The 27,275-nt window shown below is 54.5% G+C and overlaps 1 protein-coding gene across 1 annotated transcript; it reads left to right on the top strand.

Annotated features, from left to right (window-relative positions):
* Nucleotides 1–774: 774 nt before the first annotated feature.
* On the top strand, nucleotides 775–15,664 carry OVOL2 (ovo like zinc finger 2). Its single transcript, XM_077812066.1, has 4 exons — nucleotides 775–874; nucleotides 6,473–6,672; nucleotides 10,880–11,069; nucleotides 15,354–15,664. The coding sequence occupies exons 1-4, from the start codon at nucleotides 775–777 to the stop codon at nucleotides 15,662–15,664; spliced, it is 801 nt and encodes a 266-aa protein (XP_077668192.1).
* The last annotated feature ends 11,611 nt before the right edge of the window (nucleotides 15,665–27,275 follow it).

Here is a 27,275-nt window from a genome sequence, read left to right as displayed (position 1 = left end):
CAGACACGCAGACAGACAGACAGACACCCCCCCCCCCCCCGCAACATGCCCCGAGCGGCTCGGCTGCGCGCACATGTCGGGAAGGGCCGGTGCGTGGTTCCCGCACGAGCGCGTGTGTGTGCAAAGAGAGACACGTGCGTGCGTGTGAGGAGACGAGGGGCTGCGCACCAGGCTCCCGGGACTCAGCCGCGCGCCCCGCACGCTCGCCATGGGGGTTGCTGCTGCAAAGGCAGCGGCTGGGCGGGAGCCCACAAGCGCAGCGCCCAGTAAAGCAAAGCCCATTGTGCTGGGGATTGATAAACTGAGCAAACAAGCAAAGCCCCCGGGAAAGCCAGGGTGGCCTGCTGGGGGGGGGGGCGGCTTCTACCTGGCTGTGGGGGATGGAGGGAGTTGGGGGGGGCAAGGAGAACATGGTGGATTCCCCCCCTCCCCAGACGTTAAATTCTTTTGCAAACATTCATGCCTAAGGAGGAAGGGCTGGAACAAAGCGGAGCCGCTCCAACCGGTCGGACAGGTAAGGAGGCTTGTTGACACCGTTATGTTTGCAGCACGCATGCTCCCCGCCGAGTTTCCTGGTGCATTTTCTATTCCACCTTAGGAAACTTTTCCCCCCCCTTCTTGTGGGTGCGTGCGGGCCCCGCTCCCCGCTCCGGGACCCCCTGCCGGCGCCGGGGGGGGCCCCACCCTGGAGCTGCGGCGCCCCGGCTCGGCGCTCCCAGGGGCGCGGGGCAGCAGGAGGACCCGCCATCGGGGAGCCCGGCGCCCGCCCGCACCATGCCCAGAGCCTTCCTGGTGAAGAGGCGAAGCCCGCAGCCGGCCAGCCGCAGCTGGGATGAGCTGCCGGACGAGGAGCGAGCCGACACCTACATCCCAGGTACGGGGCAGCTGAGCCGCGGGGGCCCCCCGCCAGCCTGGCCCTGCGCTCCCCTGGGGCCAGCCAAGCGCGGCTCACCGGGCGGGGCGCGTTGGGGGGCGGCTGGCCCCCGGGGGGGGAGGGATATGGGGCAGCGGCGCCAGCGGGCTAGGGAGGGAGGTTACCTGCCTGCTACGGACCCGCTCGCTGCCCAGCAGGGGGAGGGGAGACAGACTGACACCCCCCCGTCCCCGAACTAGCTCGAGGCGGAGCTCCCCGGGGACGGGGTGGGGGACCCCGAAGTTTTTGCGAGAGTTTGAGAAGGACGGGTGAAGAGGGTCGGTGGGGGTGGGGGTGGGTCGTCGTCGCAGCTGGGACCCAGAAATGAACACCTGGGTGTGGGGGGATGGGTGTGGGTGTGGGGGGGTTGGGTGGGTGTATGTGAGTGGGGGGCTGTGAAGCTGGGTGTATGGGAGTGTGGGGGGGCTGTGGGGCTGGCCGTGTGGGGGAGGATGGGGTGGGGTAAGGGGGTTGTGAGGCTGGGTGTGGGGGGGGCCGTGAAGCTGGGTATATGGGAGTGTGTGGGGGGGTGTGGGGCTGGGTGTGTGTGGGGGTAAGGGGGCTGTAAGGCTAGGCGTATGTGGGGTGTGGGGGGGCTGTGGGAGTGGGGGGATGTGAAGCTGGGTGTATGGGAGTGTGGGGGGGCTGTGGGGCTGGGTGTGGGGGGAGGATGGGGTGGGGGTAAGGGGGCTGGGTGTATTGGGGAGGGCTGTGGGGGTGTGTACCCCCTTGATCCTATATGATGCCCCGGGGACGTTCCCCCAACCGTGCTTGATCCAGAGCTCCCCCGGAGTGACTCCCAGTCCCGCTGGCCTCTGGGCCCGATCCAAAAGCCCCGCGAAGCCGGGGGGGGGGGGGGGGGCTTTCCATTGACCTCCCTGGGATCGGGCCCTAGTGCCCGGGGCAGCGCCCCGCGAACAGCCCCAGGCTGCTGCCCAGCGGAGCCGGCTGCTGAGCGCACGGGGGGGTCCGGGCTCCTGCCGCCTCGCCCTGCGCGGGTATAACGGGAAGGAGGAAGCCCCGGCCGGTCTCGGCTGCGCTGTTTGAACTTTGGGACCATTAAGTGTTTGAGTTTCCGATTGCCCTGTTCGCCGCCCCGCCCGCCCGCTGCTCAAACAGCTCGGCCCGCCGGCCTCCCGCCACCTGCCCCTGCCTGCCCGGCACCGCCCATCACCTGCCCCCTGCCTGCCTGGCGCCCCCCATCACCTGCCCCTGCCTGCCCCCCGCCTGCCTGGTGCCCCCCATCACCTGCCCCCCGCCTGCCTGGTGCCCCCCATCACCTGCCCCTGCCTGCCCGGCACCGCCCATCACCTGCCCCCTGCCTGCCTGGCGCCCCCCATCACCTGCCCCCCGCCTGCCTGGTGCCCCCCATCACCTGCCCCTGCCTGCCCGGCACCGCCCATCACCTGCCCCCTGCCTGCCTGGCGCCCCCCATCACCTGCCCCCCGCCTGCCTGGCGCCCCCCATCACCTGCCCCTGCCTGCCCGGCACCGCCCATCACCTGCCCCCTGCCTGCCTGGCGCCCCCCATCACCTGCCCCCCGCCTGCCTGGCGCCCCCCATCACCTGCCCCTGCCTGCCCCCCGCCTGCCTGGCGCCCCCATCACCTGCCGCCACCTGCCCCCTGCCTGCCTGGCGCCCCCCATCACCTGCCCCCACCTGCCCCTGCCTGCCTGGCACCGCCCATCACCTGCCCCCATCACCTGCCCCCTGCCTGCCTGGCGCCCCCATCACCTGCCCCCCGCCTGCCTGGTGCCCCCCATCACCTGCCCCTGCCTGCCCCCCGCCTGCCTGGTGCCCCCCATCACCTGCCCCCACCTGCCCCCTGCCTGCCTGGCGCCCCCATCACCTGCCCCTGCCTGCCTGGCGCCCCCCCTGCCTGCCTGGCGCCCCCCATCACCTGCCCCCTGCCTGCCTGGCGCCCCCCATCACCTGCCCCCACCTGCCCCCTGCCTGCCTGGCGCCCCCCATCACCTGCCTCCTGCCTGCCTGGCGCCCCCCATCACCTGCCTCCTGCCTGCCTGGCACCCCCCATCACCTGCCCCCTGCCTGCCTGGCGCCCCCCATCACCTGCCCCCTGCCTGCCTGGCGCCCCCCATCACCTGCCCCCACCTGCCCCCTGCCTGCCTGGCGCCCCCCATCACCTGCCCCCACTGCCTCCTGCCTGCCTGGCGCCCCCATCACCTGCCCCTGCCTGCCTGGCACCCCCCATCACCTGCCCCCTGCCTGCCTGGCGCCCCCCATCACCTGCCCCTGCCTGCCCCCCGCCTGCCTGGTGCCCCCCATCACCTGCCCCCACCTGCCCCCTGCCTGCCTGGCGCCCCCATCACCTGCCCCTGCCTGCCTGGCGCCCCCCCTGCCTGCCTGGCGCCCCCCATCACCTGCCCCCTGCCTGCCTGGCGCCCCCCATCACCTGCCCCTGCCTGCCCCCCGCCTGCCTGGTGCCCCCCATCACCTGCCCCCACCTGCCCCCTGCCTGCCTGGCGCCCCCATCACCTGCCCCTGCCTGCCTGGCGCCCCCCCTGCCTGCCTGGCGCCCCCCATCACCTGCCCCCTGCCTGCCTGGCGCCCCCCATCACCTGCCCCCACCTGCCCCCTGCCTGCCTGGCGCCCCCCATCACCTGCCCCCACCTGCCCCTGCCTGCCTGGCACCGCCCATCACCTGCCCCCACCTGCCTCCTGCCTGCCTGGCACCCCCCATCACCTGCCCCTGCCTGCCTGGCACCCCCCATCACCTGCCCCCTGCCTGCCTGGCGCCCCCCATCACCTGCCCCCACCTGCCCCCTGCCTGCCTGGCGCCCCCATCACCTATCCCTGCCTGCCTGGCACCCCCCCTGCCTGCCTGGCGCCCCCCATCACCTGGCACCGCCCATCACCTGCCCCCATCACCTGCCCCCTGCCTGCCTGGCACCACCCCCACCACCTGCCCCCACCCGCCCCTGAATAGCACCCTGCCTACCTAGCACCCCACCACCCTTGCCCTGCCTGCCTTCCCCTGCATAGCACCTGCCTACCTGGCATCACCCCCACCACCTGTGCCCTGCTAGCCTGGCACCCCTTGCCACCTGTGCCCTGCCTGCCCACCCCTGGACAGCACCCTGCTTGCTCTCCAGCCCGGCATCCGCCCTCCACTTGTGCCCTCTCTGCCCCCTGCCTGCCTGGCACCCCACCACCACCTCTGCCCTGCCTGCCCACTGGCATGGCACACACCACCTGTACCTTACCTGCCTCCTCCTGGACCGAGCCCTACTTGCACCCTGCCTGCCCGCCCGTCCCTGGACAGTGCTCTGCCTGCCCGTCCCTGGACAGTGCTCTGCCTGCCCGTCCCTGGACAGTGCTCTGCCTGCCCGTCCCTGGACAGTGCTCTGCCTGCCAGCCTGGCACCTCTTCCCCCACCACCTGTGCCCTGCCAGCTTGTCCCTGGATGGTACACCACCTGCGCCCTCTGGGAGCGCCCTGCCCGCCTGCCCCCTGCCTGTGCCTGGACAGCACAGTGCCTTCCTGCCCCTTGCCAGCCTGGCACCCCACCACCACCTGCGCCCTCTGGCAGCGCCCTGCCCGCCTGCCCCCTGCCTGCCCTGGACAGCACAGTGCCTTCCTGCCCCTTGCCAGCCTGGCACCCCACCATCACCTGCGCCCTCCAACAGCGCCCTGCCCCCTGCCTGCGCCTGGACAGCACAGTGCCTTCCTGCCCCTTGCCAGCCTGGCACCCCACCATCACCTGCGCCCTCCAACAGCGCCCTGCCCCCTGCCTGCGCCTGGACAGCACAGTGCCTTCCTGCCCCTTGCCAGCCTGGCACCCCACCATCACCTGCGCCCTCCAACAGCGCCCTGCCCGCCTGCCCCCTGCCTGCCCTGGACAGCACAGTGCCTTCCTGCCCCTTGCCAGCCTGGCACCCCACCACCACCTGCGCCCTCTGGCAGCGCCCTGCCCGCCTGCCCCCTGCCTGCCCTGGACAGCACAGTGCCTTCCTGCGCCTTGCCAGCCTGGCACCCCACCATCACCTGCGCCCTCCAACAGCGCCCTGCCCGTCTGCCCCCTGCCTGCGCCTGGACAGCACAGTGCCTTCCTGCCCCTTGCCAGCCTGGCATCCCACCACCACCTGCGCCCTCCAACAGCGCCCTGCCCCCTGCCTGCGCCTGGACAGCACAGTGCCTTCCTGCCCCTTGCCAGCCTGGCACCCCACCATCACCTGCGCCCTCCAACAGCGCCCTGCCCGCCTGCCCCCTGCCTGCCCTGGACAGCACAGTGCCTTCCTGCCCCTTGCCAGCCTGGCACCCCACCACCACCTGCGCCCTCTGGCAGCGCCCTGCCCGCCTGCCCCCTGCCTGCCCTGGACAGCACAGTGCCTTCCTGCGCCTTGCCAGCCTGGCACCCCACCATCACCTGCGCCCTCCAACAGCGCCCTGCCCGCCTGCCCCCTGCCTGCGCCTGGACAGCACAGTGCCTTCCTGCCCCTTGCCAGCCTGGCACCCCACCACCACCTGCGCCCTCCAACAGCGCCCTGCCCGTCTGCCCCCTGCCTGCGCCTGGACAGCACAGTGCCTTCCTGCCCCTTGCCAGCCTGGCACCCCACCCCCACCTGCGCCCTCCAACAGCGCCCTGCCCCCTGCCTGCGCCTGGACATCACAGTGCCTTCCTGCCCCTTGCCAGCCTGGCACCCCACCACCACCTGCGCCCTCCAACAGCGCCCTGCCCGCCTGCCCCCTGCCTGCGCCTGGACAGCACAGTGCCTTCCTGCCCCTTGCCAGCCTGGCACCCCACCACCACCTGCGCCCTCCAACAGCGCCCTGCCCGTCTGCCCCCTGCCTGCGCCTGGACAGCACAGTGCCTTCCTGCCCCTTGCCAGCCTGGCACCCCACCACCACCTGCGCCCTCCAACAGCGCCCTGCCCCCTGCCTGCACCTGGACAGCACAGTGCCTTCCTGCCCCTTGCCAGCCTGGCACCCCACCACCACCTGCGCCCTCCAACAGCGCCCTGCCCGTCTGCCCCCTGTCTGCGCCTGGACAGCACAGTGCCTTCCTGCCCCTTGCCAGCCTGGCACCCCACCACCATCTGCGCCCTCCAACAGCGCCCTGCCTGCCTGCCCCCTGCCTGCCCTGGACAGCACAGTGCCTTCCTGCCCCTTGCCAGCCTGGCACCCCACCACCACCTGCGCCCTCCAACAGCGCCCTGCCCCCTGCCTGCGCCTGGACAGCACAGTGCCTTCCTGCCCCTTGCCAGCCTGGCACCCCACCACCACCTGCGCCCTCCAACAGCGCCCTGCCCGCCTGCCCCCTGCCTGTCTGCTCTCTGCATGCCTGCTCCCTGCCAGCCTGCGCCCTCTGGCAGCGCCCTGCCTGCCTGCTCCCGTCCAGTCTGTCCCTGGGCGGCGCCCTCCCACTCTGCTCCCCCGACCCTCTTCTGGGATGGGCCAGAGCCCAGCCTGCCATCTGCTGCTGCTGCCCCTCCCCTGGCTGCTGCTACTCCTCTTGCAGGAGCTCTGAACCTGGGCCCCCCTTTTCCCTGCCGCCAGCGTCCCTCCCTGTCCCAGTAACCCCCCTCTCTGCCTCGTCCAGGGGGGATAAGCTGCGTGCTGCTGAACTACCGCCTCGGAGACAGCTGCAGCCTGGAGAGCAATGGCAGCAGTGCCACCAGCACGAGGGAGGCTGAGCGGAGTGATCCCCCGACTCCTCAGCCGGCAGCCGAGACCGGGAACGCGGGGGGGACCCTGCTGGACTTGGCCATGAAGCGCCCAGTGGTCAGATCGAAAATCAAGGTACAGCCCTAGCCTCCCATAATATGCCCCTCGGGGGCACAACCAGCCTGGTGAAAGACCCCTCTCAACTGGGGAACACAGGCCCAGATCCCCCAAGGTATTTAGGCACCTGACTCCCACTGGAGTTAGGCACCTAAATACCTTGGAGGATCTGGGCCACACCACCTGCCACAGTGATCAGTTGCCACACTGGGGCCTACTCGTCGGCATAGTTTGACTTCTGTATTTGTGGGGGGGTAACTCCAGTCAGGCCAATGGGGCTGTGTGTGGGGGAGCAATGCAGTTTGGCGGGGGACAAAGCCCCTCTGCCCCCTCCCAAAACTATGCCCAAGGGCCTACTGTAAAAATGTCCTTTCAGTTAAATAAATACAAAGCTATGGAAATACCCACCCTCAAAAACCATGGATGAGATTCGCAAGGCAGACTAAGGGATTTAGACACTCATCGTGTGTTGAAATTCATGAATTGTCTATTAACTAACTACTTGGAAAAATTCACTCTCCGTGTGTGTTTCTTGCGTGTAACCACGGACATATCTGGAGCCTGACTGAGGCTGATTGTAATGGAGATTTCAGCAGAAATGGCAAGACAGAAAAAGGGCAGTTGACCGAGTGTTCTTCCCCGGTGTAAAAGAAAAAGTCGCCCGATCAGAGCGAATGAGTTCAGCCTCACTACGGAGCCTTCCTTCAAAATTTTGCAACTGGCTTATTATCTTTTCCATGAGCCAGTTTCTGCTAGCATTGCTTTGCTATTGATGATGATAAGGATCAGGCAAAATAGCCAGGGCTTCAGGAAAACCTAATTCTCTGCCTCTTCATTATTATATATTATTTGTATTATGGTTAAATACAAAATAGCTTTGCGTTGCCTTAGGCCCTGATTGTGCCATGATCTCTGTGTAGGTAAAGCCTTGTGTTTGTACAGAGCTGATTGCAGGATCTAGGCCACATATGACCAGGAAGAATAGAATCCGCAGGGAATTTGGGGTTATTTTTTGCTCAAACTAGAATTTCTACGAGGATTTATTTTGCTCACTAGTTTACTGATGACCCTTACGTTTTAATCCCCAATATTGTTAAAGCCACAGAGAACATCACGGAGAAATATGTATCCTCTTATTAACCTTTCTGCAGAACACTCCCAAGCTTTCTAGAAACACCACTAAATGCACTGCAGATTCTCAGGAGTCTGCTAAACTCCCTTTCTGCTCTGACTGCTAAACTCATCTTTCACCCTGTGTTTTAGGGTATGTTTAGGATAAGAGACCCAGGGCACAGAGTGGCTGGTATGGATCAGCTGACTTGGGCTTATGGGGCTTGACAATTCCAGTATAGACATTCCAGCTTGGGCTGGAGCCTGGCTCTGGGATACTCCTCCCACATGGGGTCTTAGGTTCCAGCCCCATCCTGAATGTCTCCACTGCAGTTTTATAACCCTGCCTCCCAAGACCCATGAGCCTGAGTCAGCTGACCCAGGCCAGCTACTGATCTTTTATTGCAATGTAGATATATCCTTAATGGCCAGAAGCAAGCACTGTGGCTATCAAATTAATGTTCAACTATTAGCATAATCAAAACATTGAGCCTCCCCCATAAAGGATGTTCTTCCAAATAGCTGAATCACCAGCATCGGGTCCAGCCACTTCAGATAATCACATTAGCTCGACCTTTCTTGTGTTGGAATCAAGAATGAAAAAATTAACTCATAATAACACTTTCAAGTTAATTAACAAGTCAGTGAGATAAACTGGGGAAGACTATTGTTTCAGTCTCTGTAGAGTCAACACAATGGCATGCTGGTTTACTTTGTAAGGATTATCTTCACAAGCAAAACCTCTAGAAACTTTTTTGGTAAACAAATCTTCTGTTCCATCAAACACTGCAAAAGGAAGTCCTTAGAGATACACTGAAATCTTGTTTACACGAGAAAGCTGCATTGATTTCACTAAAGGTGTGATTCTAAACCGATTTAAGCCTTGTCTATATGGGGAAGTTTTTTCGGTGTAAATTAAGGTGTTAATTCAAATAGATTTTATTATACCCTCATAATCCTCTGTGTAGATGCTCTTATTCCGGTATATGGGTGGCTTGTTTGTTTGTTTGTTTTAGTATGTTGCTTGGAAGGGATTTAAGCTAAACTGAAAATAACCCGTAGCAGAGCGGCTACGTGTGTCTATCTAGGGCAGTGGCTCTCAACCTTTCCAGACTGCTGTACCTCTTTCAGCAATCTGATTTGTCTTGCGTACTTCCAGGTTTCACTTCACTTGCTTACAAAAATCAGACATAAAAATTCAAAAGTGTCCCAGCACACTATTACTGCAAAATGGCTTCCTTTCTCATTTTTACCATATAACTGTAAAATAAATCAATTGGAATACAAATATTGTACTTACATTTCAGTGTATAGTATATAGAGCAGTATAAACAAGTCATTGTGTGAAAGTTTAGTTTGTACTGACTTTGCTAGTGCTTTTTACGCAGCCTGTTGTAAAACTAGGCAAATATCTTGATGAGTTGGTGTACCCCCCTGGAAGGCCTCTGTGTACCCCGAGGGTAGGTGTACTCCTGGTTGAGAACCACTGATCGAGGGGGTTCTACCTCTCTAACTGTTAACACTTTCCTGTGATGACGAGGCCTTAGTTAAATGGCATAACTCTATCCTGGAGACAAGGACCAAGGTCCTGATCCAGCAAAATACCTAAGTATGAGGAGTCCTCTTGAAGCCAGTGGGTTACTCATAGGCTTACAGTAAAGCATGTGCTGAAGTGCTTGGCTGGATTAGGGCATAAATCTTTGGAATGTTTTCATTTTTTCTCATCACTGCATGTTTCTATTGTCCCGGTTTATGACTCATGGAACAGGTTCCCTTTTGTCCCATGGAAAAACCCGCAGGGACTCTGAAATTGCTCCTTGTCTGTTGAATTGGGCTACAGACTTTGCCCCGTAAGCTGCGGAACTCCTGAGATCTGTGTGGACCTTGGGAGAACCGCTGAAGTCTGTGGTCTGTGCCTCCGGTTGTATAACGCCTGGACAATTCCTTGTGACGGTGGAGGGAGTCTTCCTCATTTCTCAATGTCCAACCCAATATCGTGCTAGCTGTATCTCTTCCAACACAAACCCACATTAACATGGCAATAAGGAACCTGGTACCCATGCCTCATTAACTGACATACTACAAATTCAAGAAATCCCAAATAAGGTTGTTTCACATGCTTTAGAAATCCCGTTCTCTTCCATACACTATCATTCAGTCAGTCCTCTCTCATATAAGTTTGAACAAGAGTGTGAAATTCACGTAGCGCCCTTAACTCTGACCCCCACACACATGAGCTTACCTTTTCAGCTCCTTTTATTAAATATATCCAGAGACTCACAAAATGTTTGAGGCCTTTTCTGCAGAACTCTCCACTCCAATCAGTTAAATCCTTATATATGTCAAATTCTGAGCTGGTGTAAATTGATGTTGCTCCACTGATTTAAATGGAGAGAAGCCAATTGACACTAGCTGAAGATCTTGCCCAAGTCCAAATGGAATAATCTGCACCCAAATCTATGTCATTAAAATGCAATTCCACTAACTGTAATAATCCACAGACTCAAATCACTACAACTCCTTTAGTGGGTCTGTAATATTTTTAGCGTTCTTTTTAAAAATGATGCTTTCAAAACAAACCCTCGGGCACAATATATGTTAGTAAGTGTGGTCTAAAGGGCAGAATTAGGTGCACCCATCAATGGAAGCTGGACACACCTGGCCGTCCTTTGTGCCTTTGAGAATCAGGCCCTGGATACAGCTGGGCAGATAATTCAGTGTATTGTGAAATGGCACTCTGTTTTCAGACCCCGGTTGTTTCACTGATTATGGGGGCACAGGGAGGGGACATGTAGCGCAGGGACATTACGTCGTGTTTCTATCGGATGCGATGGACCTCTGGCCCTAATGGTTTTGGAGACGAAAGCCCTGGTAATGCAGGGAGGTCAGTGTGAGGAATGAGGGTGCAAGGGATCAGCCTCACACAGCTCACTGCAAGCGGGAAGCTAAGGCCTCAGACAATAAAAGCCGATTTCCCGTTTGCGATACTATTCAGTTTCTCCTGTGTTGTTACCGTTAGGTTTTTTTCACTGTGCAGGGGGAGAATCCCCCTGTTCTTTGCTCTTGCCTGTTGACCCAGAATCGGATCGAACCATGTTTTATTTCCATCCGTTAGTTCACGACGGGCACCTGCGACGATGCGGCGCTGCACAATTGTGAGCTGTGTGGCAAAGGCTTTCGCTTGCAGAGGATGCTCAACCGGCACGTGAAGTGTCACAGCCAAGTAAAGAGACATCTGTGCACCTTCTGTGGCAAAGGGTTCAATGACACCTTTGATCTGAAGAGACACGTGAGGACCCATACAGGTGAGAGCAGCTGGGAGAAGGCTCTGCAGCCCGTCTGCGCGGTGTTCTTTTTCTAAAACTAAAGTGCTCTGCCCCCTACAGGCAACAGAAAGCAGTGGTTTGGTGAATAGTCAAAGGGTGCAATTCCATAGAATAGGATTTTATGTTCAGTACAATCTCAGATAACTACGGTTTGGTTTGGTTACATCCTACTCTGCCTCCCCTCCAGACTGGCTGGTTTGAGGGAAGCCAGACAGCAAATCTGACTTCTCCTAGCCCTGAGCACAGGTGCCCCACAGAGCCAGCTGTGGCAGAATCACGCTGCTTTGGGCTTCACAGAAATTGCACCCATTAAAGGAAGGGCTTGTGCTGCTCTGTGTGGAGACATTTAAAGTACAAAAGGCTGTGTGGATGTTGTTGTTCCAGTTTAGCTTCACTCAATTAGGAGCAGGATTAAGCTAAACCAAAATAAGCCGCTTTCAAACTGGAATAAGAGTGTTCACACAAGGGTTTGCATCAATTTAAGTAAACCTGTGCAAGTGTGTACGCAGAGGGAGCCTAAATTGGTATAATCCCTTATGTGGACACTCTTGTAAGAGTGGCAGATAACTGAATTAAGCCAAATAAGTATGGATTGATTGATTTTTAATAGTGTCCACTAGAAGGTTGCCCTGGTTTAACTATATCAATCTAGTTACACCAGTGCAATTTCTGAGGGACTCCTAGACTCCAACCTCACCACTGCAGACATTCTTGGGCAAGCTGGCTATCCTATAAAATAAGGGTCTCTAAACCAGCAGGTGTTTAGCTTGTGCTGCAGGATTTGGACATCCAGTGACTACTGGGCAAGCTCTCTGATTTCTCTCAGTTTCAATACTAACCAGGACCTTAGGGATGCTACGGTGCAACCTTGATTATCCTTTTTGTTTATGGTATCCCCAAGCACAGAGTCATTAGCCAGGTACCTCACTGCACATCCAGGTGCAATAACTGTATAGGCAAACACAGCATTTATGGCTTAGCAGTCGCTCCCACACAGCCACTGACATCTAATTTACTGAGAAAACGTTGGCCAAGATACGTGTCTTTGTATTTGAAAAGCATTGTGGGATCTTCAGTTTGTGCATGGAAACCTGTCGGAGACAAACAGCAGGGAACAACATTTTGAGACACACCGTTGGGTTCAATTTGGCCCAGAGTTTAGATTTTGTAAAGATTTTATTAAGGACAAAAAAAAAGCTAAGACCAGCAGACACATTTCCATATGTAGTATAGTGTGACTTTTCCATTCCCTGCAGTGTTTGCATCCAAAACTTTGCAGCTCTCTGATAGTGCATGAGAATATGAAAGTGAAACTGATACATCACTTTCCATTGCCTGAGATGAATTCAATGTAAAAAGTAACCAGCATAAATTCTTTCAGTTTAATCAGAGGTAAATTTTGTTTGTTCTAGGTACAATTTGAAACTTGACTGTTTTCCCTGAATTCCAACTAGATTTGATGGGAATTGTGAAGAATTCCCACCCTGGAGCGCTGTAGCTATGCTGGTCTGGCCTCCAGTGTAAAGGCAGCTAGGTTGACAAAAGAATCTGTTGACCTAGCTACCGTCGCTTGGGGAGATGGATTATCTACTGCAGTGGGAAAAACCCTTGTGTCACTGTAGGAAGAATCTACACTATGACGCTACAGTGGCATAGCTTTGGCACCATAGCTGTACTGGTGGAGCACCTGTAGTGTAGACGTGACCTGACTACTAGTGTGATTGGTGCAAACATTTCAACACTATTAGGAAAATATGTGATTGAGAATCTCCCTCCTCCAGCCTCAGATTAGCTGGATGTTTCTGCTAAAATGATCCAGTAGTTGAGTCGTCAACAAGGGGGGTGTCCATTAGTTACCATCCATTTATATGAATGGGGGAATTTTACTCCTCTTTTTCTTTTGTTTCTGTCTGCCTGCAGCAGTAACGCCCTGAGCTTACAAACTGTTTTGCACATGTGTATAAATTAGGGTTGTCAAGTGATTAAAAAAATTAACTGCGATTAATTGCACTGTTAAACAATAATAGAATACCATTTATTTAAATATTGTTGGATGTTTTCTACATTTTCAAATATACTGATTTCAGTTACAACACAGAATACAAAGTGTACAGTGCTCACTTAATATTTATTTTTGATTACAAGTATCTGCACTGTAAAAAAACAAAATAAATAGTATTTTTCAATTCACCTAATACGAGTACTATAGTGCAGTTTCTTTATCATGAAAGTTTAACTTACAAATGTAGAATTATGTACAAAAAAACTTGCATTCAAAAATAAAATAAGGTAAAATTTTAGAGCCTGCAAGTCCACTCAGTCCTACTTCTTGTTCAGCCAATTGCTCAGACAAACAAGTTTGTTTACATTTGCAGGAGATAATGTTGCCCACTTCTTGTTTACAATGTCTCCTGAAACTGATAACAGGTGTTCTCATGGCATTGTTGTAGCTGGCATCACAAGATATTTACGTGCCAGATGCGCTAAAGATTCACATGTCCCTTCATGCTTCAACCACCATTCCAGAGGATATGTGTCCATGCTGGTGACGGGTTCTGCTCGATAACAGTCCAAAGCAGTGCGGACCGACGCATGTTCATTTTCATTGTCTGAGTTAGATGCCACCAGCAGAAGGTTGATTTTCTTTTTGGTGGTTCAGGTTCTGTAGTTTCTGCTTCTGAGTGTTGCTCTTTTAAGACTTCTGAAAGCAAGCTCCACACCTCGTCCCTCTCAGATTTTGGAAGGCACTTCAGATTCTTAAATCTTGGGTCCCTTGCTGTTGCTATTTTTAGAAATCTCACATTGGTACCTTCTTTGCATTTTGTCAAATCTGCAGTGAAAGTGTTCTTAAAATGAACAACATATGCTCAGTCATCATCCAAGACTGCTATAACATGAAATATATGGCAGAATGCGGGTAAAACAGAGCAGGGGACATACAATTCTCCCCCAAGGAGTTCAGTCACAAATTTAATTAACACTTATTTTTTTAATGAGTGTCGTCATCATCATGGAAGCATGTCCTCTGGAATGGTGGCCAAAGCATGAAGGGGCATATGAATGTTTAGCATATCTGGCACGTAAATACCTTGCAATGCTGACTACAAAAGTGCCATGCAAACACCTGTTCTCACTTGCTGGTGACATTGTAAATAAGAAGCGGGCAGCATTATCTCCTGTAAATGTAAACAAACTTGTGTGTCTTAGCGATTGGCTGACCAAGAAGTAGGACTGAGTGGACTTGTTGGCTCTAAAGTTTTACATTGTTCTGTTTTTGAGTGAAGTCATGTAGCAAAAAAAAAAATCTACATTTGCAAATTGCACTTTCATGATAAAGAGATTGCACTGCAGTGCTTGTATGAGGTGAATTGAAAAATACTATTTCTTTTGTTTATCATTTTTACAGTGCAAATATTTGTAAGCAAAAATAATATACACTTTGATTACAACATAGAATACAATATATATGAAAATGCAGAAAAACATCCAAAATATTTAATAAATTTCAACTGGTATTCTATTATTTAACAGTGCAATTAAAACTGTAATTCATCGCAATTAATTTTTTTAGTTCCCATTAATTTTTTTGAGTTAATCACGTGAGTTAACTGCAATTAATTGACAGCCGTAATATAAATAGTAGAAGGATCGCAATGTCTAAACACAAAATTGAACCAGTTTATCTAAGGTTGGAAATTGAGCAAAATATCTCAAAACTTGTGAGCCAGGGTCCCGAAAAACATGAGATTGTCTTAAAAATCAAGATTTTTTTTGTTTTTTTTAAGTTAGTGTTTTTTAGTTGCCCTCTGGGTTTTGAGTCTTTAGGGGAAACCTTTTACAGCTTTTTCTCAGCATCCACAAAACCTGGAAACATAGGGTGAAACCCTGGCCCCATCAAAATCAATATCATGAGAGTTGGGAACACTGTCTAATTTAAGACAATGATTCAAGAAAGCTTCCCTGTTCAGCTTAAACATGTGCCTAAATCTCACTGAAACGCTTTTGTGCTTTCCTGAAACAGGGTGTTAGGTGCCTAATATGAATTTAAGGCGCCTCGCCTGAGGCACCCACTTCAGAAAATCTTTGCCTAAGAAAGTGTAAATATTTATTTAGAATGTAAATGGTATGGGGCAGGGACTATCTACTAATCAGTGTTTGCAGCCTAGCGCAATAGGGTGTTTTTTCTTGGTTTGTCCCAAAGTGTTACTGCAATAAATGTGATTCATAATAATTAATAATAAACAACGTCGTCTGGCCTTGTAGGAATTCGTCCTTACAAATGTGAGATCTGCAACAAGGCATTTACCCAGCGATGTTCTCTGGAATCCCACCTTAAAAAGATCCACGGGGTGCATCAGCAATATGCGTACAAACAGCGGCGCGATAAACTTTACGTCTGCGAAGATTGCGGCTACACGGGCCCAACGCAAGAGGACTTGTATCTGCATGTCACTAACGCTCACCCCGGGAGTGCTTTCCTCAAGAAAACTTCTAAAAAGCTGGCAGCAGTCTTACAGAATAAACTGACCTCTGTCCTGCAGAGGAACCCTGAAGATGATGAGGAAGATGAGTAACACAGTGGATTACAGTGGTCACATGCAATGAAGTTTACATGTCGGGTATTTTTTCAAACCGCTTTGAAAGGGATCTGTGTAATAGCAGGCGTCTTGTCCTTTTGGTGATGACAGGCTGTGGATGATACAGCCTCGACGTGAAATAAATGTTCTCAGCTTAATGCAAATACAAGGCTTTTTAAACATGAGAATAAAAGGGAAAATTTTGGAGCCAGCATTGTCTGTGGATAGAGCCCTGCACTGGTACTCGGGAGACTCCACATCAGTTCCCAGCTCTGCCACTCGCCTGCTTTGTAACCTTGGGCAAGTCACTTAACCTTTCCGTGACTCAGTTTTCCCAACTGTATAATGGGGATAATGACCCTGATCAGCTTTGTAAGGTGCTTTGAGATCTGTGAGTAAAAAGTGCTAAATAAGAGCTAGGTATCATTAATATTATTCCCAGAGAATCTACAGTAAAATGAAGTTAAGGATGAGAGTATGTATCATAAGGTAAGAAATGCACAGCCAATACACCCAAACAACCTTAACTCTGCCCTGTAGGATTTGTAATCCCAGGTTAGAAAAAAATGAATTTTAAACACATTAGATTTTCTTTCATATCATTCCCTTCCCTTCCCCCCCCCCGCCCCCCGCTCACCCCCCAACTTTTTGGGTGCCTTGACTGTGCATTTCTTACCCTAACATGTTTGGATTTCTTTTGAGTGTAACCTTAACTCTGAATTGCCTGATTTTGTAATGCTTTGTTTTGAGATCACTATCACATCCCTGTAGCAGTTGTTTAATCCTTTAATTACTGAGACATCTTTTCAACCTTAACTCCATCTTAATATATATTTTTTGTCTGGGAATTTCCCTAGTTCTAAACAATTTTCATAGACAAACACTAAATAAGAAACCCAAAGAGAATGCTACCAGATATTTCTAAGGATTTGAACATACACGGCACCAACCTTCAATTATTTTAAAAAAATTAAACTTCCAAGGGTGGATTCGCTGGGATACCAAAGGAATGCAAAGCAGCCAGAAGACATTAGCCATTTCACCAGAGTAGCACAAATCAACCAAAGCTTACTGGTGAATCTGGCCCTTGGTTTGCCATTGACTTATTGGTTTAGAAAGTTGTGTTAGTGAGACCAGCACTTTGCTGTGTGGCGGGAGCAGGGAGAGAAAAACCCCCAGGCCCGGAGTCCCAATGTCTCTGCTTCCCCTTCGCTCCCCCTCTGGTTCCTTTTGGCGGTGCTGGCTCAGTGCTCAATGAAGCCAAGCAGCGGTGCCATTGGGGAGCCTTACAAACACTGATGCCCAAACGAGAGTGCAGCCGCCAAACGGAACCTTTGAAGAGCAGTGCCAGCTGGGCCAAGCTATCCATCAGTGAGAACTCCTGGCACGTGTCCAGTCTGCCTTGGTATCACTGGGTACAGCCAATAGGACCACGGCTTGCAAATTAGCTGGCCAGGAAGGGTGGCGCTTGGTGCTGTACTCTGCTAACATCACTCAGGACAGAGAAAAGACTCATGCCAACACTAATTTCTTAAAGGACCCAGTTTGAGTATATAAACCAATGAATGAATTTACTTGTAAATTAGCCGAAAACTCATTCTGTACTCGAAGAGTGAGTGCTGGACGTTTGGGGAGAGGACACACTTGTTTTGTATACAGAACAGAGGTTGCATCCCTGCTGTTATGCAAAATGGAACTCCGTCTGAACTACGGAACTGAACGCATCAGCACCTCCATGGTTAATATATGACGATGTCAGATTCTGGTTGTGTCTGTAAAAATTAAATTTTCTTTGATTGCTTCAGTCCTTGTACAGACATCTGCACGGGCTTTGGAGGGGGGGAAAAAAGCTTTTGGGTGTTCTTAAGCATTTCTTAATGAAGCAACTATTTTATGCAACATGACCGGGGGTGCTTGGGGCCTGGAAAGCATCTTAATAAAGTGAAGCTTTGATATAAAGAATAAGAAACTTACTGTCCTATGTAACAGGAAAGCTTGCGAGGGATATTTTCATAAACAGAATTCCATGTATAAAGTGTCGAGATGAATGACAGAATATTCACTTAGTGACATTTTGGCTACAGGTTATATTTTGACTCTTAGTTGTTTCCTGGTCATGACTGTTTTATGCTTCAGAGATGAAAGCCGGCTTGAATTCTTAGGTTTCAGAGTAACAGCCGTGTTAGTCTGTATTCGCAAAAAGAAAAGGAGTACTTGTGGCACCTTAGAGACTAACCAATTTATTTGAGCATGAGCTTTCGTGAGCTACAGCTCACTTCATCGTTAGGGCTAGGACCTGCACGAAACAGCATCCAAAATAAAGACTATTATTTTTGAATAAGATTAGCCTCTCTGCAAGCACACTGATAGGCGAGATCGGATAGCGTAAGATTGTAAAGTTTAGGTATGATCAGGTGGGTTAGCAAAATAAAGGCGGATAATTGTATTTAATTGTTTTTTTTTAATTGTAGAAATTTTAGGTCAAAATATACTTGACATACCTGTAGTCCAGGAAATAATGTAATTTATTTGGTGGCAAATAAACAGTTCTCTATGGCAAGGGCTAGCACCATTCTTCCCTGACAACTTTATTAAACCAAAAAAACAAAACAACTAAGGACATTTCCTGACAAACTTACTTCTTCAACCTTAACTCTGTCCTAAGTAGCAGGAATGTAAAAGAAAAAAGGCCCAAAGAGAATAGTGTTGCTTGAAATGACAAACTTTAGAAAGCCAGGGAATGCTAAAGTGGTGTTACCTGTAAAAGTCCTTCCAGTGCATGGTTTCCTCTCACCACACTGCAGTCAATCCCCCCCAACAGCTACAGTTCAGAGCCAGAGTGCAGTAGCTTTACAACATGGGTAGCCCAGAAAGTGTGAACTGGGGCTAAGGCATCGGCTGTACTGCAGGGGACCCAGAGGACTGGGTAGTGTTTGAGACACGTTTTGAAATGTTTGAGCTTGTTTTACCTGAGGCTCAGGAGGAGGCAATGGTACTGGCAGGGTGTGATGGGGTATTCATCTCACACTAGCCTAGAAGGGGCAGATCAACCACCTAGGCCACAGCTGAGGGGAATTAGGTGGCCCAAGTAATCCCCTGAAAGATGACCGAGCCCAGCTGCGAAGGAACAGGCAGGGCTAGGATAAAGCCAGGAAGCTAGACCTGGAAAGGGGCTGGAGTGAGGGGACCTGCAGTCACCCTCTGGCTGTTAAGGTGAGAAACCTAGGGAAAGGATGTAGAAAAAGGCCCAGGGAAACAGTGGCAAGGGTTAAGATAGTGCAGGCCTTGGCTGCTTATTAGATGGTCCCTGGTCTGGAACCAGGACTAGAGGGTGGGCCTAGGTTCCCCAACCAGCCACTGAGGCAGTGCTACCAACTGGGCATTGAATGAGAAGATGGCTGGAGACAGTTTCTGAGGAAAGACTTTGATACCCCAGAAGGGGGAAACCATAGTGACATGGCAGGAGGGCCAAGCCAGGAAGGGAGAGCACCTGGAGTCTCTGGGAGAGAGGCACGCAACAAGTGGTAGAAGGGGGAATCAAACCTGCAAAAAGCTGATCCCCAGAGCAACCAGGAGGAGGTGCCCTAGCAGTGAGTAGGACCCCATGACGCGGGTTGAAATCAGAATGCTGCCATGTCCTAGCTGTGTTCAGAGTCCTTTGGAGGGGCAAAGGAACACTTAGGTGTACTGCAGCATCGCCTAGGAGCCCTTGTCATGGACCAGAACCCCACTGTGCTGGACACAAAGAGCTGACAATCTAGGTACATGCCACTGTGGAGAAGGGATTCCTGGGAGCCCTTGGCTGTCTTGTTTTAGTCTCTCCCTGCTTTTTGCAACAGGGGGGTGATCCCTCCTCACCGCACTTTACAATGGGAGGAGGAAGCCTTCAGTAGCGGTGAGTGTCAGACTTCATCCTCCCCATTCAGGGAGTGTTTCCCTCTCAGTCTGCAGCAGGGAGTGCTGTATTCCCCCTCCACTCAGGCTTGGGGACTGTCTATGCCATGTGATGTATTCATCTCTTAGCAAGAACCCTGTGAAGCTTCCTTTGAGAAGGTGCCATCAAGTCTCACCTTTTCTCTTGAAAGGCTTAAGGTCCAGGCAGACAGTCTCTAGAATCAATTCAACTGGCAGAATGGGGATCTATTTACCATGCAGCAGAGCTACTTTGTGCGGTCTCCTCCCATCTTAGGAAATTAATTACAATATATTGCGCCCCCTCCTTTGCAGCTGCTCCTGTTCTAGGGGTGTTTTTTTACAGGTTTGTATGTGCCTGGCAGTGAGCTTATTGTATTTCCTCTGGAAATAGAAAGCACATCAGAAAGTTATAATATAACTTAAAAAACAAAGCAAAAAACCCCTCAAGGTGAGAATATCGCTCTTCAAAATGGATGGAGATGAGTGACTACATTAGTGCATGTCACAGGTCAATTCTAAGGTAACTTTCTCTAGGCTTAGAGTAATTGCTTAAATTTGCACTTTAACCTCACTGTCTTGCTAGACTCCTTTGAAAATGCAAGTCCTTAAACTATTCTGGTATAGCTAAGGCAGTACAGCCCTCTGGGTTGATGTTGTTATTGGTATAAAGCTTTGCTATACCTTTTCTTGCATGGGAAGAGGAATAAGCTTTATCAGTAGATGGCATCTTTATATTATGTGACAGGGTCAGGCCAGATGGCTATAGGAGAGTAATTTTTTTTTTTTTGAAGCAAAAAAGGTATTTTTTTATTTGCATAACACACTTACAAAACAAAACAAAACAAAAGCATATGCAATGTGTAACACAGCAACCAATCACAATTGTTTTCTCATTAGCTTCAGGGGAGGGAAGTGTTCAAGCTTACCTGGGCCCAGAATGGGGGGCTTCCTCGACTCTTGGGGTCTTCCACCCTTCCGAGTTACCTGGTGGTCCAGAGCGAGGGGGCTTCATTGACTCTCAAGGTCTGCCACCCCCTCGAGTTACCTAGCGCCACGCCCGAGTGTCACCAACAATTCCCTCCTCTGAAAGCACCCAACAAAAGGGGCAGGCTGTGGGGTGGACAACCCGGGGGGGGCACGTGCACCCACGTGTGAAAGGACCCCTCTAAGGTAGTGGTGCCCACAGCAGCAATGGCTGGGGCTGGGGTCCCTTACTCTCTCCCCCAATCAAAGGATCAAAATAAAGGGAGCCGGACGGGGACACCAAGCAGAGAACCTCGGACAGCGCCCACCACTCCTCAAAAGCATTAAGGGAGTCGGTGGACGCCGCCCAGAGGAACTCTGCCCGGATACGTGAATGGACCGAGGATCGGAAAACGGCCCCACAGTCACAGGAAACTCCATCGGCCAACCTCCTCTCTCTGGTTTTATAAATGGCTGTTTTAGCCAGGGCCAGGAGGAGGTTAACTAGGAGATCCCGCGACTTTGTGAGGCCACGGACGGGGAGTGCATAAATAAAAAGGTGAGGGGAAAAATGCAACCAAAAACGTAATAAAAGATTTGAGAGGAGCCGGAACAGGGGCTGTAGCCTGGCGCACTCCAAATATACGTGCGCCAGGGTTTCCCACACACCGCAAAAGGGACAAGTATCTGGGATGGGGTTGAACCGCGCCAAGTACGTGCCCCTGCTCACAGCTCCGTGAAGGAGCTGCCAACTGATGTCCCCGACGGGCCTCGGAACCAAGGTGGAATACAGGCTGGCCCACCGGGGCTGCTCACCCTCCAAAGGTGGCAGAAGGTCTCGCCACTTTGTGTCGGGGCGGGACACTAGGGTGAGGGCGTGAAGGGTGTGGAGCACAAACGTGTATAGATGTTTCCTTGGCGTGGTTTGGAAGCGTACCGGCTGCAATTCATGCAGCCGGCTCGCCGTAAAGGGGTAAGGGGGTCGATTGGGTCTACGGGGCAGGGGTCCAATTAAAAGGTCCGGTGGGCCTGGGGTAGAGGGTGGGCGGGGCGTGCCCTTGAGCAGGACCCGATCGAGGTAAACTCTAGCAGCAGGTGGCAAAGCGGCCTTCACCTCCTGAAGTATGCGCCGGGGGGGTACGAGGTCTGGAGAGCCCCGTGCGCCGAGCGAGCGTCAGGGGATCCAGCCAGTCTCCCCGGTCGTAGTCCAGGAGGTCTCCGACTCTCGTGACTTCTGCCAGGATTAAGCTCTGGCACACTGAGCAGGACTCTGCCACCTGCATACGGAGCTGGGGGTTGTGTAGCAGGGGCTCCGCGAGGAGATCTGCCCCCTCGGTGGCTGCCATGGATCTGGTTGTTAAAAACCGTTTCCAAGTCCGGAGGAGGTCCTGGTAGAAGACCGGCAGCCTGGAGAGGTCTCCCGGAAGACCTCCCGGACAGAGATAAAAGAGCTGCCAGTCGTATCGGAGCCCTCGGATGCGGCGCAGGATGGCATGCGCCAGTATGCTCCACGCCGAACTGCCTGCACTATAAAGGAGCCTCTGTAGGGCCTGGAGGCGGAAGACGCAGACCTGAGTGTGCAGACACTTCCGGCCCTGTCCTCCTTCCTTCAGGGGTAGATGAAGAATCCCTAGAGGGGCACAGTGCATTCCTGACCAAAAGAACTCCAGAATCGATGTCCGCAGGTTGGTCAGGAAACCAGGGGCTGGGACCAGGGTGTTGAGCTGGTACCAGAGCTTGGACAGGACTAGTTGATTAGGCACCAGCGCTCTCCCACGAAGGGAGAGACATTGGAGTAGTCCTGTCCATTTCCGGAGCTGCTCTATCACCCCGCCCTCTAAATTTTCCCAGTTCTCCGGCGGAGAGGGATGTGTGGCAGAAAGGTAAACACCGAGGTAGACCAGCAGACCCGTGCTCCACTGGATGGTCTGAAGCGCGGGTGGGAGGGAGCTCGCCTGCCGCCAGTCTCCTACCGCCAAGCCAGAGCTCTTGACCCAGTTGACCCTGGCAGAGGAGGCTGCCGAATAGATGGCCTGGCAAGCCTCCACCCGCGCCAAGTCGCCTGAGTCTTGGACCATGAGGAGCACGTCATCAGCATACGCCGACAGGACCAGCCGCAGCTCCGGCTCCCGCAGCACCAACCCTGTCAACCTCCTGCGGAGGAAGCAGAGGAAGGGCTCGATCGCCAGAGCGTACAGCTGGCCCGAGAGGGGGCACCCCTGCTGTACTCCTCGCCTGAAGCTGACCGGTTCGGTCAGGGTCCAGTTGAGCTTAACCAGACACTCTGCAGAGGCATACAGCACCCGGAGAAAACCCACAAACTGGGGTCCAAAGCCAAATGCTCGCAGAGTGTTCAGGAGGTACTATCGAACGCCTTCTCCTGATCTAGGTACAGGAGAGCGAACAACAGACCGTCTTTTAGCCTGAGTTCCAAAAGGTCCCGAACTAGGAAACAGAACTAGAAATAGGTTATCAAAGATACTGCGGTCCGGGATGGTGTAGGTCTGGTCTCGGTGGATCACGTCTGCCAGCACAGACCCTAGCTGCAGCGAGATTGCTTTTGCTACGATTTTGTAGTCCGTGCTGAGGAGCGAGACGGGACGCCAATTTCGTAAATTGCAGAGGTCCTCCTTCTTTGGCAGTAAGGCGAGCACAGCTCGCCTGCACGAAAGAGAGAGGACCCCGCTCTGCAAAGACTGGGCCCAGACGGTGACTAGGTCTGGGCCAAGGACGTCCCAAAACACGCGGTAGAACTCCACGGTCAGCCCGTCCATGCCTGGAGACTTATTAGTGGGCATACGATGGAGGGCTTCCGAGAACTCGGCCAGAGTGAGAGGCAACTCTAGCCAGTCTTGGTCGCTCGCGCTGACTGTAGGGAGCTCCTCCCAGAGCACTCTGCGAGCACCAGGGTCGGTCGGATCCGGGGAGAAAAGACTTGCGTAGAAGGCTCGGGCCCTCCTGCACATCTCCACCGGTTCCGTGAGGGGGGTGCCATCTTCTGCCAGGAGGCAGGTGACGTGTTTCTTGGCCCCCCTCGTTTTCTCCAGGGCATAGAAGAAGCGGGAGCCGCGATCCATCTCCCAAAGGAGGCGGATGCGGGATCGAACAAAGGCTCCCCAGGCCCAATGGTCCTCGAGGGCCCGGAGCTTCTCCCGCTTCTCCCAGCACGCTCCACAGAGGAGCGGGTCCTTGGGGCTGGCGGCCAGACGCCTCTCCAGCTCTAAGACCTCCCGTTCCAACTGCTCTATCGCCGCATTTCTCCATCGGCTGGTGCCCCGGGTGTAGTCGCAGCAGAAAAGCCTGGCGCGCACCTTCCCCAGGTCTCACCATTGTGGCGCCAAGGGAAAGGCACGCCGCTGCCCTCGCCAGGCCAGCCAGAATTCCCGGAAGGATGTCATGAAGCATCATCCTCCAACAGGCTGTTGTTAAAATGCCAGTAGGCCGGCCCTGGCCTCTCCGCACAGAGGGAGGCTGTCACGGTGGCTAGATGATAGTCAGAAAATGGGGCTAGCCGAATGCTGGAGGAGTGGGCTCGTGAGAGATGGAAGCGTGATAAATAAATGCGGTCCAACCAGGAGTGGCTCGACCGATGGGCTTCCACTGGACAAAGGTGAACGTGGAAGTGTCATCCGGGTGGTGGTCGCGCCAGATGTCCACTAGGGAGTGATGTTCGACTATCTCCTGGAGGGTGTCCATGGTGGCCGGGCTCTGCTCGGTCCCCGAGCGGTCCTGTTCCTCGAGGGTGGTATTAAAGTCCCCTCCCAGGACCAGGCACTCGTGAGAATCTAAGATGCCGAGGAAGGCGGACGCCTGCTGGTAGAATTGCAGCCGCTCCGGGCCCGATGTCGGGGCATAGACGTTAATGAGGTTAACCACGAGCCCCTCCATACAGGCCTGGAGAGGCGGCAGGCGACCCGGCCCGGCCTCAGCGACCCTAGCACCTCAGGCCATAGGTCAGGGGAGAACAGGGTCGCCACTCCAGCCTGTCAAACCATGGCATGGCTAAAGTAGACCCTGTCCCCCCACTCCAGCCGTCAACTGTCTTCGGCAGTCGGGTCCGTATGGGTCTCCTGCAGGAAAACCACAGAGTACCCTCCCTCCTGAAGGAAGGGGAGCACCTGGGACCTGAGGAGAGCGAACCTACAACCCTGGGTGTTCAACGTTGTGATGGTGAGAGGTGTCATGGGGAGGGTCGGGGGGGTCCTCACTGGCAGGGATGCTCGCATCTCCCAGCGGGCCACGCAGCAGTCCGTGACCCATCCCGTAGGTGAGTAATTGTTCACGGAGGACGCAGACCCGCCAGTAGGCTGCGGCATCCTGCTTCCCCGTCCTTTTACCTTCCCCCATGAGTGCCCTTGTGGCCCGGAAGATTTGAGAAAAGTCCCCCCATTGCTGGAGAGCAAGTTGTACCTTGTTGCGGGAGCCACGGACATCCTCTAAAAACTTCCGCAGCTCTCCTTGCAGCTCATGGGGGGGTGGGGTTACGGTTTCCCGTTGTTCCCCGGCGGAGCCCTTGGTGCAGCCCTGTGGTCCACTAAAACGGATAAGCAGGGTGCAGACCCCAGACGGGATGCCTGATGGGCTGGAGCTTCTAGGCCCGCCTCAAGCTCTGGGGCGATAGGGGGCAGTGGAGGGAAAATAGCAGCTCCTAATGGGTCGGGGCAGGAAAACATAAAGGCCGCTCCCTGGGGGTCATCAGTTGGGAAAGGGAAGGAGACAGCCCCGGGGTCAGCAATGATATTGCAGGAGGTAAATTGGATAGGGATAGGGGCAGGGGCAGAGGCGAGGTTCTGGGTTTTGGGAGGCAAGCAGCTGGATGGTGGCGCCTCCCAATCAGTCTCAAGGGTTAAGGGGGTGGGGAGAGAGGTCTCAGTGACACTGGGCGCGCGCTCTGTGGTGGATTTAGCGGCCACAGGATCAGGAGGTGGATTATCTTCTGTAGGGCCCCTGCCCGGGAAGGAAGTCGATTGCTCTGCACCAATAGGGGGTGCCCCTGGCGACTCATGCCCTGGCCGCATGGCGCTGGCTGTCACCTGAGCAGGCTCGGTGGTCGTCAGCAGGGTGCCATCAGTGGCCGGGTCGATGGAGAAGTCCAGGGGCTCCTCGGAGGTGGGAGCAGAAACAGCAGTTGGGGGAGGGAGCATGGGGAAAAGAGGGGTGGAGATCGAGATTTGCTGGCAAAAGGTCATCCTCCTCCTGGGCGACCGGGGTCAGATCTAAAGCCTTGATCTCCTCGAACATGGAGGAGAGGACACTTTCCACCGCTCCAGGGTTCTCCCCGCTGGCACCCACCACGACGGTTGCCTCGGGGTTCACGGGGGCTTCGGGTAGCATCAGGACAGAAGGGGCTTCCTCAAGGGTCTCGGAGCGGAGGGTCTCCCGTGGAGGGGAGACACTACCCTCCGGTGCTGCCACGTCTTTCCCGGCTGACACAGGTGGATGGGACGCACTCGTGGGCAAAACGGAAGGTTCGGCATTGGTGCCCCCCTTCCTGGTCTTCTGGGGGACCTCCGCCTCGGGTGGATGAGGCGGAGCTCGAGCCTTCCGCTTGCCTCGCTTCCCCTGGACTAGGGCCCAGCCGTCCATGGCATCATCTGGGGGCTGGGTAGCAGGGGTCGTGTCAGGGGGTAAAGGCGATGGCTCAGGGACTTGAGGGGGGAACAGTGGGGCAGCATAGGGAGGGAGGATTCTCCCTGGGGCAGGCTCTCTCCCATGCCTGCTGGTATCTCTGCCACACCCTCCTCCATAGGCTCCGCTAGATTGTCAGCAGCGAGGGCGGGGCTCTCTCGCTTGTCTGGGCATTGTAGGGGAGGTGCCCCTTGGGCCTGAGCGGGAATAGCGGTGGTCCGAAGAGGAGAGGGGGCAGGTTCGGGTACCGGGTGGCCAGGGGTGTCGGCAATGACGGGGCCGATGTCCTGCCGGGTCTCGGGGATCCCAGGTGCCCCTCTTTGCCGGGCTAAGGGGCGGTCCCTCCGGACATGCCCCGACGCCCAGCAGAGGTAGCACCGGGCCTCCCCCGTGGAAAAGTACACCCGGTAACAGGCCCCCTGGTGGGGGACTAGGAAGGATCCTTCGAGTGCCACTCCGTCACGCGCCGCTGACAGCAGTAAAAGTTGCACTTGGCGGCGGAAGGAAAAAATGTGACGGAGGGTGGGGTCCTTGCAGCCCCATGGGAGAGGGCTGATAACAGAAACAGGTTTCCCCAGGGTGGAAAGGGCGGGTAGCAGGGCAGCATTGGGGAGAAAAGGAGGGACAGAGGTCAGGACCAGGCGGACGCCCAGGTTCTCCAGCGGCTCTAGGGGGACAAACATCCCCCCCGCACTGCCAGGCCCCTCTCCACCGCTTCCTGGGCGGCAGCCTCCGATGCTAAGAAGAAAACGACCTTCCCGTACATTTTGGAGGCCGCCACAATGGCCGAGGGCCCCACACCCTCGCCAACGCCCGCACGTAGGTCTCCACGTGGGCAAGGCGGGCACCAGGAGGCATCAGACACCGTGCTTCTTTGTCATGGTGGGAAAGGGGCTCTGGCTGCTATTGATGATGGCGGAGGTGGTGGGCAGGAGAGATGACGAGGCGGCAGGCGGGGGGCTGCTGCCTCCCGGGCATACATCCTGGGGTCTGAGGGAGGGACATCCGCAGAGCTGGTGAGGGGGCAGCGGGGGAGGACGCCGTGGTCGGTGGTGGGGCCGCAGCAGTGGGGGTGGCCCCTGCCATGGAGGGCCCGGTGGTT

This window comes from Eretmochelys imbricata, chromosome 3, assembly GCF_965152235.1.
Source record: "Eretmochelys imbricata isolate rEreImb1 chromosome 3, rEreImb1.hap1, whole genome shotgun sequence".
Classification (NCBI taxonomy): Eukaryota; Metazoa; Chordata; order Testudines; family Cheloniidae; genus Eretmochelys; species Eretmochelys imbricata.
Note: the sequence above shows the minus strand (reverse complement) of the source record. Positions and strands in the feature narration are given on the sequence as shown.

Excerpts from the sequence above, each read along its gene's own strand:
- OVOL2 (XM_077812066.1), top strand. The coding sequence starts at position 775 with ATGCCCAGAGCCTTCCTGGTGAAGAGGCGAAGCCCGCAGCCGGCCAGC. Across the intron at positions 6,673-10,879 it reads TGGTCAGATCGAAAATCAAG|TTCACGACGGGCACCTGCGA; the intron begins GTACAGCCCTAG and ends TCCATCCGTTAG. Across the intron at positions 11,070-15,353 it reads ACACGTGAGGACCCATACAG|GAATTCGTCCTTACAAATGT; the intron begins GTGAGAGCAGCT and ends CTGGCCTTGTAG.